Source organism: Diadema antillarum, unplaced genomic scaffold (assembly GCF_040938485.1).
Source record: "Diadema antillarum isolate AM-2024a unplaced genomic scaffold, OU_Dant_1.0 seq00001321_RagTag, whole genome shotgun sequence".
Classification (NCBI taxonomy): Eukaryota; Metazoa; Echinodermata; class Echinoidea; order Diadematoida; family Diadematidae; genus Diadema; species Diadema antillarum.
Genome location: NW_027272092.1, coordinates 159590 through 177029, shown reverse-complemented (window position 1 = coordinate 177029; position 17440 = coordinate 159590). Strand labels below are relative to the sequence as shown.

Here is a 17440-nt window from a genome sequence, read left to right as displayed (position 1 = left end):
TTGTAAAGGTTGAGGCAAAGTCTCCAGAGGGAGAATTACTCCTCTATTGTCTTGAGATGGGTCAGCACTCGGCTAATGTCATCCAAGGACCTTCTATGCAAATGAGACGTAAGGGTAAGATCATCTGCACGAGCAAACTTCCTTCATGAAGTGGTTATCATGTCACCATGTTAAAAGGAGTGGAGTTAGTTTATAGCCACCCTGGAGGAGGCCATCATTCAGAGTCCTAAGTCAGTTGGTCTGCGACATCATGAAGCTGCAAGGGCTGAAATTTACGGAGAAGCAGTGTGAAGTTGTTATAGCACTGCTTTCAGAATGAGGCAGCACTTTAGAAATCTTAGAGCCTCCCTAGACATAATTCGCAAAGACATTCACTCTGAGAAAACTGGTGGTAAAATCCATCTATCGCGAGAACAGTGAAGCCTTTCACCTATCATGTCTACAATGTCAGCATGTCTATTGTCAGATAGCTCTGTGGATGGTTGCTGGTAAGGTTGGGCTTTGGATCTTCTGTAAAGGAGTGCTCAAGCAAGTCCCCACGTCTTTACCTTCTTTCTATGGCAAGATCACCCAAAGTACCTTGTAAGGCAATTGCAGTATTGCAGGGGTCGCGGTCGGGCAGGGCTGGGCAGCAGCAGAGGTGGGGGCAAACAGGTGTAAAACAAGCCCCTTGACTATGGGCTCATCCCATTATATTCATCATGAATCACCTGCATTGTACTAACATTGGTAAACATTCAATAATTCCACAATTCATCACTGAAGAAAAGGTAAGAGCAGTGTACCCATCTCCAGACAAAAAAAAAAAATGTGTCAATTTTACGGGTGCTGCTCGTTATTCCGAAGGTTCGCTATTTCGAGGGTTCGTTATTCCGAAGGGTCGTCACTCCGAAACACACAAATTCCCTATACCTAGAGGTTCGTTAATCCGAAGGGTCGTCAATCCGAAACACACGAATTCCCTATACCTAGAGGTTCGTTAATTCGAAAATGAAAAAGGGTTTGTTAATCCGAACATTTGTGGCGTTATCCCGAAGGTTCGTCATTCCGACGATTCATTAATCCGAACATGAAATTCGGAAAAATGAACCTTCGGACTAACGAATCTTCGGATTAAAGAGCCTTCGGAATAACCAACCTTCGGAATAACGAGCTGTAACCAATCTTACAGTGGCAAGTAAACAAGTTCATGCTGTTACATTTTAACCAACCTTGAGCAAATACACTGTAGGTGAAAAATCACGCCATCACAGAACAAGTGATAAATGTGATCTACCTAATATACAGATCAGACAGAAGGTCATTTGTCATTTGTATTTTCAAGCAAATCATATACTCTGGGTAAACATGAAAACCTTTTTTTTTTTAAATATCAGAGATTTGAGGGAAGGAAGTGGGGTGGTCCCTTTTTTCAACTTTCCCCTGCCTCATGTTCTTTCTCGGAAGAGGGGATTGAACAGTTTGTACAATATCACTGTTAGATTAACTGAGTTATTTTAGGTAACGATATTTTAGACAGTTATTTGGATATTTTAATTGTGTTATCATCTGAGATTTAGCTTCAGTAAATCAGAGTAAATTTTATGATGTTGAACATCTCAAGGCAAGTAAGTGGCACATTTTCATGTCTAACAATTCCTGTCAAACGATCGTGATGTTGGCATCAATTCAAGTTTTGTTGGGCTTTTTCCCAAATTCCTTGTGAAAAATCGAGATTAAGGAACCAGATTTGGATGATTGCATCACAAATAAAACAGCCCTAAACATCCTTCTGATTTCTTCTGATTTGTAATCAGCACCCAAATTGATAAACAGTGTTGCTGCGTGACAGAAAAAAGAGAAAATTCGTTTATTTCCGTGCACATTTTATCGTTCATATTGTACAGGGGTATATGAGTGGCATTCATTTTGAATTTTTGTATTAAGAAGAACATAAGATTACAAAGAATTTATTTTCTGTTTGTTTGTTTGTTTGTTTGTTTGCTTGTGTTGCAAGTGGCACTCATCAGATTTGCATTACACATGCAAAACTTGATAACAGCGTAGGTATGTGACTGGAAAAACAGCAAATTCGTCTTCTATTTCTATGCATGCATATTCTTTTTTTTTGCCATTCGTAAAGTACATGAGTATAGGAATGGCGGCCATTTTGAATTAAAATACGCTTAAAATACCAAATGTACCTACATTAAATGAAAATTTTCTTGCATGTGCAAATACAATTACTCAAGGAACAAAAATTTTGAAAAGTTTGATGGAATAATCGGTCATAAAATTGACATAAATGGGATTATCATGGCCAAATTAGCATAGCTGGCGGCCATTTTGGATTTTTGCATTTTGCCGAAAATGCTCAAGGTTACGCGAGTGGCATCAATCGGATTTGGAATCAGCACCCTCGAATTGACAAGAAACCATCAAAAAACATTGTATATATGGAAAAACAAGGTTAGGTGCACTTTCTATGGAGCCTAGCCTGGACTACAAGACTTGTAATTTAAAGACGTTTGGGTAGATCAACTGTATATTCAATGAAAATTGCCCAGCCATCCAGCTTTAGATTGTATAGATTACCATTGCTTAATTCAAATGATTTTATTTTCATGTGATTGTAAAGAAATTCAAAGCAATATATCTAACGCTTACATGTATCCATAATAATATTGTAAGAAACTTTGAATCACATAAGTTTCAACAAAACTTGCTCGATAAAGGGACCGTATAATTTACTCTAATATCAATACAATGTATGTTGATAGATAGGCCTGCATGCGCATCATGCTGAATATATCCCAAAATTTCCTGTCTGAACACACTATATTAAAGTATTAAACCATAACTTAATGCTCAAAGGCCTTTGTCCAAGTCCAGCGATTTCGATAAACGGTCTTCTCTTTATATCATGGAATACATGTATGCAGTATGTACGTATTTACCATTTGCGTGATTAATGAGTATTAGGGTTTATATTTTCATGTGAAAATGTTTGATTTTGTTTCATGTGAAAATGTTTGATTTTGTTTCGTGTGAAAATGTTTAATTTTGTCATACTAATTTCTTTCATACAAGTGGAGAAATAAAACAAACTGCAAAAAAAAAAAAAAAAACAATACCGCTTTGGCTCCCATATATACCAGACGTGATTGGCAGCACCAAAAAAGCTATAAGTCTGAACTTTCTCACCTATTTTCAACCTGATATACGTATTTGATTGATTGAACAGGCTTTATTGAAATCATTTCTGGCAGACAAAGACTTAATTGCACATGTTTACCATCATAATCATAAAAATAGGTATTACAGTACACTGAATTAACAATGATAAAAAGAAAATATGATAACTGCTTCAAACGAATTCAACTTTCTTACTGGTAAAGCTAGAAAGTAACAACAAAAGAAATATACATATACACAATTGACATAACTAAAACTATCACTGAATGTGACCAATACCGCCATCCTCATCTGTGAAAATCACCTCAATCCTCAATGTTTTAGACAAAGATGGTGATGAGTATACCATGGCAGTGCATCCGTCAACACCGATGAAAGATTTGTTCTGGTCATGTACACACGTGCCAAATTTCAGGCCAAATGCTCGAACATTATAGAGGGAACCAACCCAATCCACAACATTCCTGCCTGCTTAATTAAATAATAATAATGATAATGATACACTTGAGAAGGCCCGTTAGAAGGAATAGTTATTCTAAATAGTTATTATACTACATAGGCTCATACGATGGGATTGAAAGCAAATAAAATATACATGTACAAAAAAGAGGTGATGTAAATGGGCTGGGAAAATCCACATAAGCCTACACTATGAATAGCAGGTTTTATGGTCAGATCGCGAGTTTCATTTTCATCACTTTCTTGAGGATGTACACATACTCTTAAGATTTGAAATTTGTGGCATATTACACTGCTTTTTCGGTTTATGTGACAAAGGCGTTTCATAATAACAGAAAAATAGTAGTCACTTCGATTGTCGTAATCTTCCCTTCAGTTAGTAACAACCCTACGATCCGCGTATTACATGCGGATCGTAGGCTCGTGGATAAAGTATCACGATCATAATATTATTATGATCACGATTTTTTTACCCAGCATGCGCAGGGCCTCTCCTCTCTCCTGTTTTCTCTTCTCTTTTCTTATCCCCCTCACTATTCCCCTTTTCGATTCTCTTTTCTTCTCCCACCCTCTCTCTCTCCTGTCTCTCTCTCTCTCTCTCCACGCTGAAATCTACAGTCGATTTCATACCAACAACGGCTCTCTCGGACCTGCTATGATTAACATGACATCTTCAACTGCTGTAGAGTTGGAGTTGTGATTTGTTTATTCTACAATGGGAACCACTATTGCAACAATAATGATCGCTACACCAACGATAACAAGAACAAGGATGACTATCTTGTTATTGATCATCCACGTTTGCATGGTTTGCACGGTATTGCCAGAGTCTCTCGCAGCTACTCTTCTCGCAGCCACTCTTCTCGGAGAAGTTCCTCTAAGAAATTGCTCTATCTGGATGAGACTGTCGCCGAAGAGCTCGGGAGAGCTAGGCCCCAGGTTCCCTGCCATCGCCACCAGAGAGGCGCAGGCGAAAGTTGTCGGTTGAGTGGTCTTCAAAAACCCGATTTGTTGTTCGTATTTGTCGCTCGTGTCCATCTTCTCTGATGGCATATCGTGCACTATCACACCAATGTTGTTCTTGCCTTTAAGAAATGAAACAATCTGAAAACAGTTAATACCAAGTAAACAAAATATGTATTAAAATCGGGAGACAATACGGTTTCGACTCGTTGATATGAATGCAACATTCTGGAGGATAACGGGGAGGGGAGTATTCAACTGTAGTACTTGACTATTCTCCAATATTCATAATCATAATAATACAAGATCATTTATTTATTTATTTATTTGTAAGTGTTGCGACTACAGTTAATGAAAAAATACGAACATGAATTGTTCAGTCCATGATTCCTATAATACATCTATCTACTGTTTCTTAATTTTCCACATTTTACATTAAAAAAAAAAACAATTTCCGACGTCGAATAACAAGAATTGAAGCATAAAAGTTGACTTCAGAAGAAAGCCGTGTCATTTTTCCCCTTTTTCTAACGGGGACTCCTCCCTCACCGAGAAGACGCGAAGCATTTGGCAGAAATATGTCGTAGAGGGCGTCTGTCACATCGGTGACGGCCATTCTCCTGTTGTGTATGGAGTGACACAGTATCACAACGTCCACTGGGAGATCTCGGAACGAAAAATCGCTCACATCGTTATAAGGCAGTTGGCAGAACTGAAAGTCTGTGGCGAGGTGGCCGAACTCTCGAGTGATACAGTCAATAAATCCTTGCACGTTGCTCTGCAGGCTGGATGTGCAGACTAAGACCCTGGGCTTCCGGTCCATCTGCAAAGTGACATTGACACGTCTATAGTTGAAGGATTTGTGAAAGTACAGGTGGACAACAATACCTTAGGAGCGAAGTGAAGCTCTTATCGTATGTAGCCCCTTCCCCCTTTATTAACTTAAGAGTGTTGCAAATTTGTGTCTTGTAGGTTGATTCCAGTAAGTGTTGGATATCACGGAAGAATCGGATATGCATGGAAAAAGTACCAAAAAAAAAAACAAAAAAAAAGAATAATAAATACAAACAGAAACAGTCATAAGCCGCGGTCACACTGGCAAAAGATCGCGAAGTTAAAGATTGCATATTTTGCCAGTTTGACCACGGTTATGGTGACATAAACTAAAATCACGTCAAAATGCCAGTATAAATAACAGGAACAAACAAAAAATATTCGTAGATACAACACAATATGCTTAATAATAGAACAGCCACACGTAAGATTCAGAAACTGTGAAGCTTGTAAGCCTTGTGCCTGTTGTGTGTGTGTGTGTGTGTGTGTGTTTGTTTGTCTTTTCACTTGGCATCCTATTAACCCGGAAGGTGGCAAAAAGCCCTGTGCGGTTTTTGTTGTTGTAGTTGTTTTGTTTTGTTTTGTTTTGTTTTTTTGGTGTGGTTTGGTTTTAGTTTGTTTTATTGTTTGTTTTATTTTTATTTATTTTTTTTGCTTGTCTGCCGATTGATCCCGGAAGTGACACCACAAAATGTTTAGCACATTGCCAGCCTATTTTAGGACACATCTGTCATCAAAGTGTCTTCTCAGTCCTCAAAATGTATCGACGTCCCTGCTCCCATAAAAATTATTATTTACATCTTTCTTTTTATCGTAGTCCATGCTTGACAGTACATGAATTTAACAAATAATTTTGAAATCATTTATAACCTTTTAAACGAGTTTTATTTTCCTCAAACTTTTGCTAATGTAACTGTATCAAATTTCTGCATTCACTGAATCATTCAGGACAATTTTCAAGGGGCTCCATGCCATTTCAATAATCAATGCGTTGGGTCTACGATGGAGTTGTTAATGTGGGCTGTCTGCTTGTTTGCTTGTTTGTTTGTTTTTATTTGCAGAAAAAAATCAAATTGCACTTAACTTTTGATAAACTCTATTAATTACCTTCATAAAGGTCTTTTACAGGACTGTTGGCTTCTATTATTGTCAGGTGTGAAAATTCCAAGAAAGATTTCCATATGGAGCAGATAAGGTGAGGATGTATGCCTATTAATGCTCATAAGAACCTCTCTCTCTCTCTCGCTTTCTCTCTTGCGCGCTACTGCATTCGGTGCAAAACAGAAAAATAATAATTGGATTGTTGTTTTTGTTTTCGTTCCTATAGTTGTTGCTGCTGTTACTGTGGCTGTGCAATAATTGTGTTGCATATAGCACGCAGACACACAGTCAGTGCACAGGAACATGCAGACACAAGGAATAATAGGTACCCGGCGTTTACCACTGGGAGCAGTGATTTTAAAAATGTTCCAGTTATCACATTTTGACGCATATATGTGTAGGTCACTTGTATGTAGGCCAACAAAACTTCCTACCACATAAAAAATCGCAATAAAGTTGAATAAAGCCTAAAATACATGGAGATGTCACTATATTTTCAATAGACCAACTTTAGATGGTGTTTTCTAGAGGCAAATCGACTTATTATAACTGTTGTTCACATTTTTTACACTGAGTGGTTATTTCTATCCTTATTCACATTTTAGAACTATTTTGTTTCATCTGCAACGACGGTCACTAATGCATGGCTACAAGACGTGCGCATAATTCTAGTGTTGCCCGAGCGTTTTGAAAACACCATCCAGGGGCGGATCCAGGAATTCACTAAAGGGGAGCACCTTTGCAAAATTAAAGGGGGGCACATGCATCACTCCTCCTATTTTTTTCATTTTTTTCTTTTGTTTCAAATAAAAATAAAGAGGGGGACGCGCGCCCAGTGCGCCCCCTATGGATCCGCCACTGCCATCAAAACAAAGACTGCTTCCGTTGCTAGCGCAACAAATTAGACGCTATGTCAAATGCATGGCAGAATGCGCAGAACAGTGCTTGCGGATGTCAGTGCAATGTGTAACACAACTTTGACTACACCATGAATGTATAACTTGGAATATTTCCTGCACACAAATAATTTATAATCAGGCCCTGACCACGTACGATTGCCACGTGCTTGTCTGAGAACACGAAACATCCATAATACCGATTTTGTAGCAGTCACAAAAAACAACAGCATTCGTTCCCTCTCATCTATTCTGTACCTGATACAAAGTTTCATGCAAAATGGTCGCAGCTGCCAAAATACTACTAAGTACTCTTGCGCTGTGCACAATGCGTCAACATTGTCGTGTACATACCTCACTACCTTGAAATCGCTCGTAGGAGCTAGTCATGATTTCTACAGATTAATTTTCCCGCAGCTCTTCTCTTCAAACCTCAGCTCATGTGTTGATCACTGACTAAAATTCTTGATTAGAAGAAAATGCTTGTTCCACCGGACATTAGTCAATGGCGATAACTCAAACTTAGCGATCTGTTGTCTAAACACCAATCATAATATCATTAAGGTTTCGCTCAGCGGGGAATCCCCTTATTGCGCGCGCACGACAAGCGGAACATGTAGAGGAAAAAGTCTGTTCTGGGCATGCGCAAAATGCTTATCATAATCGATCTCTTGTTCTGGGCCATTTTTGCAGCCGCTCAAATTCACAACGTAGAGAGCTACTTGATGCGCTCATCATGAAATGGGGCGCCATTTTACTTTTTATATGCTGCGTCTTCGCGAAATCTAAAGCTAATTCGCATTTTAAACGACACGGGGAGAGAAAGGAGAACATCCAACGCAATCTTCGTCTTAACGTCCGCGTCACAAATCTAAAGCATCCTAATGGTGGAAAGCCACAACATTAGGTGATAAAGGGAGAAAGGAAGTCATTATTGACAAAATTAATGATCACAAGATATGGTGCCTACAGGGGACGCAGAACAGGGGTTGCAGCTTCAAAAGTGAGGAAGGGAGTATATAATTATGTTGACCCTTGGCCCGACCAATAACCACCCCCCCCCCCCATATACACGTACACGCACACACACATATACAATGTACACACGCGCACGCACACACACATACGGACACACACACATGCGTCACGCACGCACACATACGGAGAGATCCAGCACACGAACATTATTATTGGCACCGTCTTCAAAAACTTGTCTAGCCCTGCAAGTATGCATACTTTATAACAAATCGGTAGAAAAGCAATTGTGATTATTACATCTTTACAGTGTTTTATTTTGAACACGAACCCCAAAATTATTGGTCCGTTGGGCAAGCTTATGTATCACGCTGCTCTGAAAACGAGTAAAGTGGCAAACGAACTGAAAGGAAAGGAAGGTCATTACATGAATCTATGTACAGTGTCCATATGAGCTAATTGTGAACTGGCTTATTGAACAACCTTCTCTTAATGTACGCCTCCATCACAAACAAAAGACCCGTTCTACAACACTGCGACTCAGTATAACATTCAGGATTGAATTGACCGTGTATCAGCGCTATCCGAGGGTACCAGAAAGAACGAATGCAAAAGAAACAGGTCGTCTCATGTTAGTAACTCAGTACATTTGTACCACTGTGAACGAAATATGAATACGCATTGTTATCATGTAGTTTGATATCAATACATGCTCGTATAGATAGGATCTGTGTCTGGCTTTCGCACATGAACTACGCTGTATCTGATTCGTCTTCATTTATACGCTGGCTCCCTCACACAAAAACAATGACTCACAATAGAGTCCAGAAGTGATGATATCACAGTCTTGGGTTGGAACCTGAGGTGTGAGCATGGTTAGTGACGATATTGTTCACAGATACATTGTATTCGGGCAAGGTGAGGCTCTTTAGATCCCCAGTTTCCATGACGATGAATAAGTATGACATCACACATGACATAGGAAATACTCGACTGGTTAAGCTATTGCGTTTTATGCGTATTTTGTTCCTTCAGTTTAAAAAAAATAGAGAGAACTGTAACAAGTCATAATCACCAGAGGCCGTTATCCACAGTCAAGCTATTTACTTATCGGTAAAGGTCTCCTGCACCTGTATATTTTAACATATACCATGGAACTATGTACGTATTCTTATAATTTTATATTTGAAATGAGCACTCTTGTGTAGGATTATTTTCATGTCAAAATAGTTTGTTTTGTCACATCGATTTACTTTATACAAGTGGAAAAATAAAACTTACTGAAACCGACTTTAATAGGCTGTTTTCGTGACATATATTCATATCCATGTCCATCTTTTAAACAGATGTTGTTCTTGACAACCTGAAAGCTTGTCTGAGGCTTGTCTGACATAGCAACAATATGCAAACTAGATTCCAGCAATAGCTCGTCTTAATGTTCCCGGGAATGAAACATCCATAAATTTGAATACATTACGAAAACGGCCTATCGGTCCCGCCTACTCTCTACATATTTTTATAGAAATTTGCGAAACAGACATAAACTGACTGAAGTAGTTTGGAAAACTGTTAGGCGTACAAACAGCCCTGTTTTTTTTTTCGGTTCTAAAATGGGGCACACGCATGTTTAACTACATAATTTCATCCTTTCCTTTTAATATTTGGTAAGTCCAAGCAGAAAGAAGATTTTTTTTTCTGTCCTGGTTTTATGAAAATATGCATGATATAATTATGATGCGTATTGTGTTGCTTTAAGATGTTTATTATTGCAACTGATTGACAAATTACCCTCATCGACCTATGTAAATGTAACACCGATTACTAGTATCAAGGAGGTTCAAGAGAATGGAGTCACAACTGTCGTATTTCCTTTGAAGTCACGTTCGATGCCGCCACTCGAAAGTATTTGAAGCATTTGGCAAATTCGATCTGCCGCGCAGATAGGAAGACAATTAACTCATGTCTCAGTATTGCATAATCATCAGCCACTTTCTAACGAAAATATGTCTTTGTGATGGTAATTACTTTTCACCATCCCTACTTATAAAAGATAGGTGGTATATAATGGTAAAGACACGGGGCGAATAGAAACTGCGCAAAAAATGATGAAATGAAAATGAAAATTACTCGACTGGCCGTGCCCGGCCACTAATCTGATATATCTATAATAAAGAATTATACTCGAAGATTATTCCATATCAGTTTTATTTGGAGGAAGTAAGTGGAAAAGTGATAAAACCGGCTTTCCAGGAGGGTACAATTTTAAACACTTTCACATGATACAGCTCTGATTTACACTTTTGCACATATTTCTTGAAGGGATTGACTTTGTTTAATGAGCTTTATCATTAAGTGAGATTTCGTTTCATTTAATAGATAAACAAGCAAAATATAGCCAAAATTAAGTTAACGTTCAAAATGAATCTTAAGATTGCTCAGCAAGACGGCGGCATCAAATCCCGCCACCAAAGGCACAGATGCACCTGTGGAATTCTTTTGTACATCAATAGAAAAGTGACAACTATTTGAATAATTACAGCCAGTTGGAACTCCATCTCTTAAACCTCCTTGCTAGTATTCAGTACTTGAGTGATAGCTATGCATGATGAAAGGATCATGGAAGACCCAAGTATACCTGGGTTGCACTTCAACCCACGACCTCCTGAGGACTATAAACAAGCATCACATGTCAAATAAATGTACTATATAGGTGTTAAAAAAATATTTCCCACTTTTGATTCTTTATAATTGTTCAAAAACTATACATCAGAGCATTTGTCATTGATAATAGTAATAGTTGAATAGTATACAATTTAGTTGGAGGTGATTTGAATATGAAAGCTTATATTAGTTTCATGAAATAATTGATTTATTTCAATGTTAGGTTCCAGATTTTGAGCAAATTTCAACCCTCTGTACAAAAATTGAAATTTACACCGGAACCAATGATGTGTATGTGAGTGTGTGCTTATTGACCCTGAACAATAGACCTGGCTACCACCTGTTTAGAGCTCTGCTGCAAGGCACGTGAATGCTTTATTAATTATTCATGTGGCTTGCCCTTGGCACTGTTAGTCTGAATTCATGCAAAGGGTGAAATGCATGCACATGAAAAAAAGTGAGCACATGTTTCCATGTGCTTGCATACACCGCATTTCAGAATGAATAAAGACTAGCTGTGATAGTGGAATTCCTCATAAATATGTAATCATGGTAATGGAGCATTCCAATCCTGGCCATTGTCCAGGACCATTGTCTGGTTATCAACAACACACTCCTATTCACACCAATAACCCCCTGTGCAAATTTGAAGTTTTGTATAACACCGAGGGTTGAAAATAGAGCAAAATCTGAAACCTAATAACTGAAAAATTAATGTTGAATTCAAAGAAGCTGAATCATGCTTTCATTTTCAAAATACCTCCAACAAAATTTTACACTTTTCAGCTATTGCTCATGTCAATGTTAGTGTTATCTGAGGTATATCGATTTGAATTATAACGGATCAAAAGTGGGAAATGTTTTTTGTAACACCGAGTATAATAACGAGATTCCGCCTGATAGTCGTTGGTGGTTCTTATCCCTATCGTACCTATGCCTGTATAGTCGCAGCGGGTAGACCTACTGATATTTATGCAAATTAATGATTCTTAATTGCACTGATTTTTTTTTCTTTTGTGGCAAACGAGAGACGAATTACCCTCATCGACTTTTATATTTTCTATTTCTAATATTTATGTATTTGTTATTTCGTAACTTAGCAAAAGCCAAGTAGATATTCGTATCATAGGTTGGAAGTAATAAATTAAAATTCAGAATCATAAATTCAGTCTCAGATTCCAAATCCACGGTGTAAATTAAACTCAGATTTTCTGATTAGTTTCCGCACTGAATTCTTAATTACCATTTGAGTAAATGTCAATAATTTCTTCATCGTTTTAAACCTGCTAATCACGTTACCACTTCATTAATCTATAGGCCGTGCTGGTCACCTGGTCTGTGAAGGTTCATTATTTGTCTGAATATGAATTTCATAATGTTATGTTGGGTATTATGCCGCTTTGAAAAGGAGTAAAGTATCTAACCACCTCATAAAAAAATAGATCGTTTTGGAGATTTGCACATGAGCAAATTACGAACTGGCTTGTATGGCAACTTCGTAGTTCCACTTTGCGCATGAGCAGAAATAAGGGTCATTGATTTGATCACAGGCATGTTGGCTTTAAATTAATGGAGATAAGCACTGTGGGGGTAATGCTACTTCATGTAATCATTATGTTAAAGTTGCATGGCAGCGCATCCACCTGATGCGAATAGGTTGTATTTTGATTTTTTTTTTTTTGGATATTCTTGAGAAAATAACAGATGAAAATAAAGAGAATGTGATTTTGAGAGATTTGAATTATGATTATAAGATTGATGAAAATTTGTGTAATAATCCTATCATTTTGATTGAAAATCTGTTTTTCTTAACACAAATTGTTCACAAGCTGACGAGGGTCACAGATAAATCATCAAAGTGTTTAGATCATATACTTACCAGTTTCCCTCATAAACATACTGTCTGTAATGTAGCAAAGATTTCAATCAGCGATCATTATCTTATACATACATGTGTTGACATGAGGATAAGTACTGATAGGAAACATAAAGAAATTGTCTTCCGTGATTTTAATGTGTTTGATGAGATTAGGTTTTTGGATGATCTTAAGAGAGTTTTTTCAATGAATGATTTCACGGATGAGGCAGAAGGAGTAAATGAAAAATGGATAAAATGGAAAACTACAAGTATGTGACATGCACGCCCCTTTAAAAAGGATAAGAGTTAAACAGAGATGTTGTCCATGGATCACAAAAGATATTGTAAAGCTGATTTATAAAAGAGATTATTTAAAGAAAAAATGTGAATCCCAACCTCTTTTTAAGAAGGAATACCAAAGAGTCAGAAACAGTATTACAAACTTAGATGCAGTAGTAAAAAGAAGTATATGAATGTTATGTTAGATAAATGTAAAAATGACAGTAAGAGAGTGTGGAGAGAACTGAATAGAGTCACGGGTAGAAAACGTAAAGATAACGTTCCGATGGAATTGACTGCTGATAAATTGAATGAATATTTTGTTAATGTCGGTAAAGAAATAGTAGAAAGTGGTAAAAGTACTTTTCAATGGAATCATTCTGAATGTATTTATGAGTTTATTTTTGATTGTGTCTCGGTTGATAGCATTCGTAATTCTCTCATAAATCTTGGTAAAGATAGCAACCTTGACATTCTGAATTTTGATTCTAAGTTGTTATGTATAGCTGCTCCTGTCATTTCTGAAACACTTTATATTACATGTAATAAGAGTTTGACTGATTGGAAAAGGGCTAAAACGACGCCTATAAGGGCAAAGGAAGTAAAAATGATCCTTCAAATTATAGACCAATTTCTGTCGCTTGTCATGTATCAAAAATTTTTGAAAAGCAGATGAAAGATCAGTTATTGGCATATCTTCAGCAAAATGATTTGATTAACGATCAAGCCGCATTCTTGCCCCATCACTCAACTAACACTTGTCTCCATCGAGCTGTTGATGATTGGTTGGAGTCTTTTAACGATCGTGAAGCAGTTACTGCATGTTGTTGTTTTTTTTATATTTCTAAGTGTTTTGATTCAATTGATTATACGTTATTATTGCATAAGCTGGAATGTTATGGCATCAAGGGCAAACAATTGAAATGGTTTTCTGATTATTTCACTGGTAGGAGTCAAAATGTTTTTTGCCATGGCCATCTCTCAACATCCAAAAGTATCACGACAGGGGTACCACAAGGGAGTGTACATTGGCCTATAACTTTTCCTCATATTTATTAATGATATTTCCGAATCTGTATATTCATGTTCCTGTAATGTATTCGCAGATGATGTAGTAATTTATTGTTCGCCTAAAGATACTGATAGAGTTACACAAATGTTGCAAAATGATTTGAACTCATTATATAGATGGTACAAGAGAAATAGATTATGTATTAACTTAGATAAGACTAAGGTAATGCTATTAAGTCCACGGTGCTCCAAAAGTTTGAACACTTTTCTTGATGGAAAAAGGATTGAACAGGTTCATGATTTTAGGTATTTGGGTGTTATAATAGACGACCATCTTCAGTGGGGTGCACACATACAAAATCTTGCCAAATCTATTTCTATGAAATTATTTATGTTACGTAAAATGAGCCAATTTTTGGATAAAGATTCACTTAAACTTTTGTATACTGCAGTTATTCAACTGTGTATTGATTATTCATGCTCCGTTTGGGGAAATTGCTCTGTGAAAAATAGAAATATTCTTTATCGACTACAAAAGAGGGCAGCACGAGTTATCACATCAAATTTTGATTACGAAACTGCAAATGGAAATGACATTATCATGGTTTTGAATTTACAAGCATTTGAAAATAGAAGGAATTATTTTTTGTCAACGCTAATGTATAAATGCATCCATGGACTTGCCCCCACCCGAATGTGCAATAATATTGAGATGATTTTTGCCAGGCATGGGTCTAATACAAGAGCAGCTGGTTCTTTGAATGTGGTACCACCTAAACCGAATGTAGAGTGTTTTAAAAGCTGCTTTACATATGCAGGAGGAAAGGTACGGAACTCACTACCAAATGTTTTAAAGAAATCAAAGTCATTATCAGCTTTTAAATTATGTAAGAAAATGTATTTTCACTGATTTTATCAAACGCCCTGTTTTTACATAATATGTATCATATTATTTTTGGTCACATTGTATTACCCAAACTTGCCTTGTGCAAAGTATGTGTGCGTGAGTCCTTGAATGTGTGTTATGGGTATACAAGCATTCAACTGTTTAGGTTTAATGGGCATGACTGCCAGATTGCATGTAATTTATTTATTAGTGTAGATTTTTACATGGAATTTCTATCTGCTTTTCATGATCGTGGGCTTGTTGATTCAAGTCCTTACTGGTAGAGTTTTTAAATTCCTTTTGTACACCAAATGGTTTGATTGTGTATATAATCTTGCATCATTTTATTCGCTGTTTTAATATATCCTTTTCTATCATATTGTTTCGTCATATCATACATCGATCTGGTTACTACTGATTTCAACTATAGACGTATTGCTCCTTTCAGCTCTGATTGCTTGTTTGTAGTGGTTTTTATGCTTATACTTATGTGACATGATTTTTATATTTATATAGTTGGATTGTACAGGACCTTGATGTAAAACAGCATTCACTTGCTGATCTTGTTATCCTGTCAAATATGTTGAAATAAATAAATTTAAAAAAATAAAAAGTATTCATTACAGCTTATAGTATATTCATCAATGATAATGATAAAAGTGCTAACATACTCAGTGAAAATCAATGAAATGAATGCTTTCATTGTGGTCTACTATATGGTCTGAAGCGCAAATTCATTTTTTTTTTGTTCAGACATACTTGTAATTCTATAAATTTGTTACGTCCGCCTTGCAAAACGAGTGAAGTGCCTACAAGTAAAGGAGGTTCAAGAGATGGAGTTCCAACTAGTTTTGATTATTCAAACAGCTATCAATTTTCAGTAGAGTTCCAAAAGAATTCCACAGATCCACGCATGTGTGTGCATTGATGGGGTTCGATGCCGTCATGTTTCTTAGCAATCTGAAGTTTCATTTTGAACTCTTGGGATAAGATAATTTCGAGTGTATTTTGATTTTTTATTCGTCAAAAATGAAATGAAACTTCACCTGATGATAAAGCATGTAAAATAAAAGTCAATTCTGTCCGGAAATAATGTGCGAAAGTGTAAATCTGAGGTGTATGTTGTGGAAGTGTTTGAAATTGTAGTCCTACCCATTGGGAAACTTTATCACTTCTCGATCCGCGTAATTCTGACTAATGAAGCTGATTCGGTGTAGCCATGGTAGTGCTTTACAAAGTGATATGTCAGGTTATAGTGTCCAATATGTCCAGACGGTTAATGTTGATGTTTATTTCAGCATTTTTTGCGCAACTTTCTATTCGCGCGTCCCCGCGTCTTTACCCCCATGTATCACTCATCTTTTATAAGCAGGGATGGCGAAAAGTAAATACCATCACAAGACATATCTTCCATAGAGATTGGCTCCATGCCATGATTCATGCATCTGTTGTCTTCCTATCTGAGGGGCATAACATGTTTGGCACAATAGTTTTTTTCAAATATTTTATGTGACGTCATCTAACCAGGGACTAGCACAGAGAATAGAACTGCTGTGACTCCATCTCTTGAACCTTCTTGCTACAAAAAGGTTCAAGAGATGGTGACGTTACGGACCTGCATTCTCTTCAGTTTATCTCGTTGCATGTTAATATTTATTGGTGCTTTCACTGCATTATGTAATAATTGCCTGTGCTAATATTTCTCGTCGATGCTTTCATGCATTTGTATAAAACAACTCATGCGTTAGGTTGAAAGGTCTTCCAAAAAATCACAAATTGTCATGATTCATTTGAATGTGTTTACCTGTCCGGCACCTGCAGCGTCACTGCTCGATTGGCTGGGGAGAGAGCCGTATGACATTGTGCACCTGGCAGGGAAGAAACCTCTTTCTGCGCAAGATATGCCACTAGCGAATGCAAAATCTGCGAAGTAAAAGCACCGTGTACATGTAATGAAAAGGGAAGTACACTGTGTATAAGGCAAATCAATGACTTGATGTTTCCATGATAATGGGCATGCATGCATGTAAAGTACCCTGTCATAAATCTCCCACACTATCACTATTTTCATTAATGGGAAAAATGTTTAGTTGTAGTCTTACCGATTTCACTGGTGTAAAGGCGGTGGCGGTATAATAGAGTGGCAGAAGGTAATTCGTGCTGTCAAAGTATTGAGTCTTGCCTGCACTCGCCCAAGCACGGTAAGTAATTGTACTACACAGTCTCTGGTGTACGATGTGTCGGCCAGACATACTGGCGGGGATTCCCCAATGAGGAGACTACATGCACTCTGGATAGACGAACATGCAATGCATGACCTTCGCACTGGTCGTATCACGTGCT

The 17440-nt window shown here is 37.3% G+C and overlaps 1 protein-coding gene across 2 annotated transcripts; it reads right to left on the bottom strand.

The window, feature by feature from the left end:
* Positions 1-4199: 4199 nt before the first annotated feature.
* Positions 4200-17325, bottom strand: LOC139708223 (uncharacterized). 2 transcript variants are annotated; one of them, XM_071620194.1, is made up of 4 exons: positions 17200-17325; positions 16902-17020; positions 5146-5419; positions 4200-4718 (listed from the first exon to the last, which is right to left on the bottom strand). In XM_071620194.1, exons 2-4 carry the CDS (start codon positions 16956-16958, stop codon positions 4339-4341), a joined length of 711 nt encoding a protein of 236 aa, XP_071476295.1. In that variant the 5' UTR covers positions 16959-17020; positions 17200-17325; the 3' UTR covers positions 4200-4338. The 2 variants fall into 2 exon arrangements, with proteins under 2 accessions (XP_071476295.1, XP_071476296.1); XM_071620195.1 differs by lacking the exons at positions 16902-17020; positions 17200-17325 and adding an exon at positions 7782-8327.
* Positions 17326-17440: the final 115 nt, after the last annotated feature.

Bases quoted from the DNA above. Each gene is read 5' to 3' on its own strand.
- LOC139708223 (XM_071620194.1), bottom strand. From the start codon at position 16,958: ATGTCATACGGCTCTCTCCCCAGCCAATCGAGCAGTGACGCTGCAGGT. The intron at 5,420-16,901 runs GTAAACACATTC...GTCACTTTGCAG, and splicing joins ACGCTGCAGGTGCCGGACAG to ATGGACCGGAAGCCCAGGGT. The intron at 4,719-5,145 runs GTGAGGGAGGAG...CATTTCTTAAAG, and splicing joins AAATGCTTCGCGTCTTCTCG to GCAAGAACAACATTGGTGTG.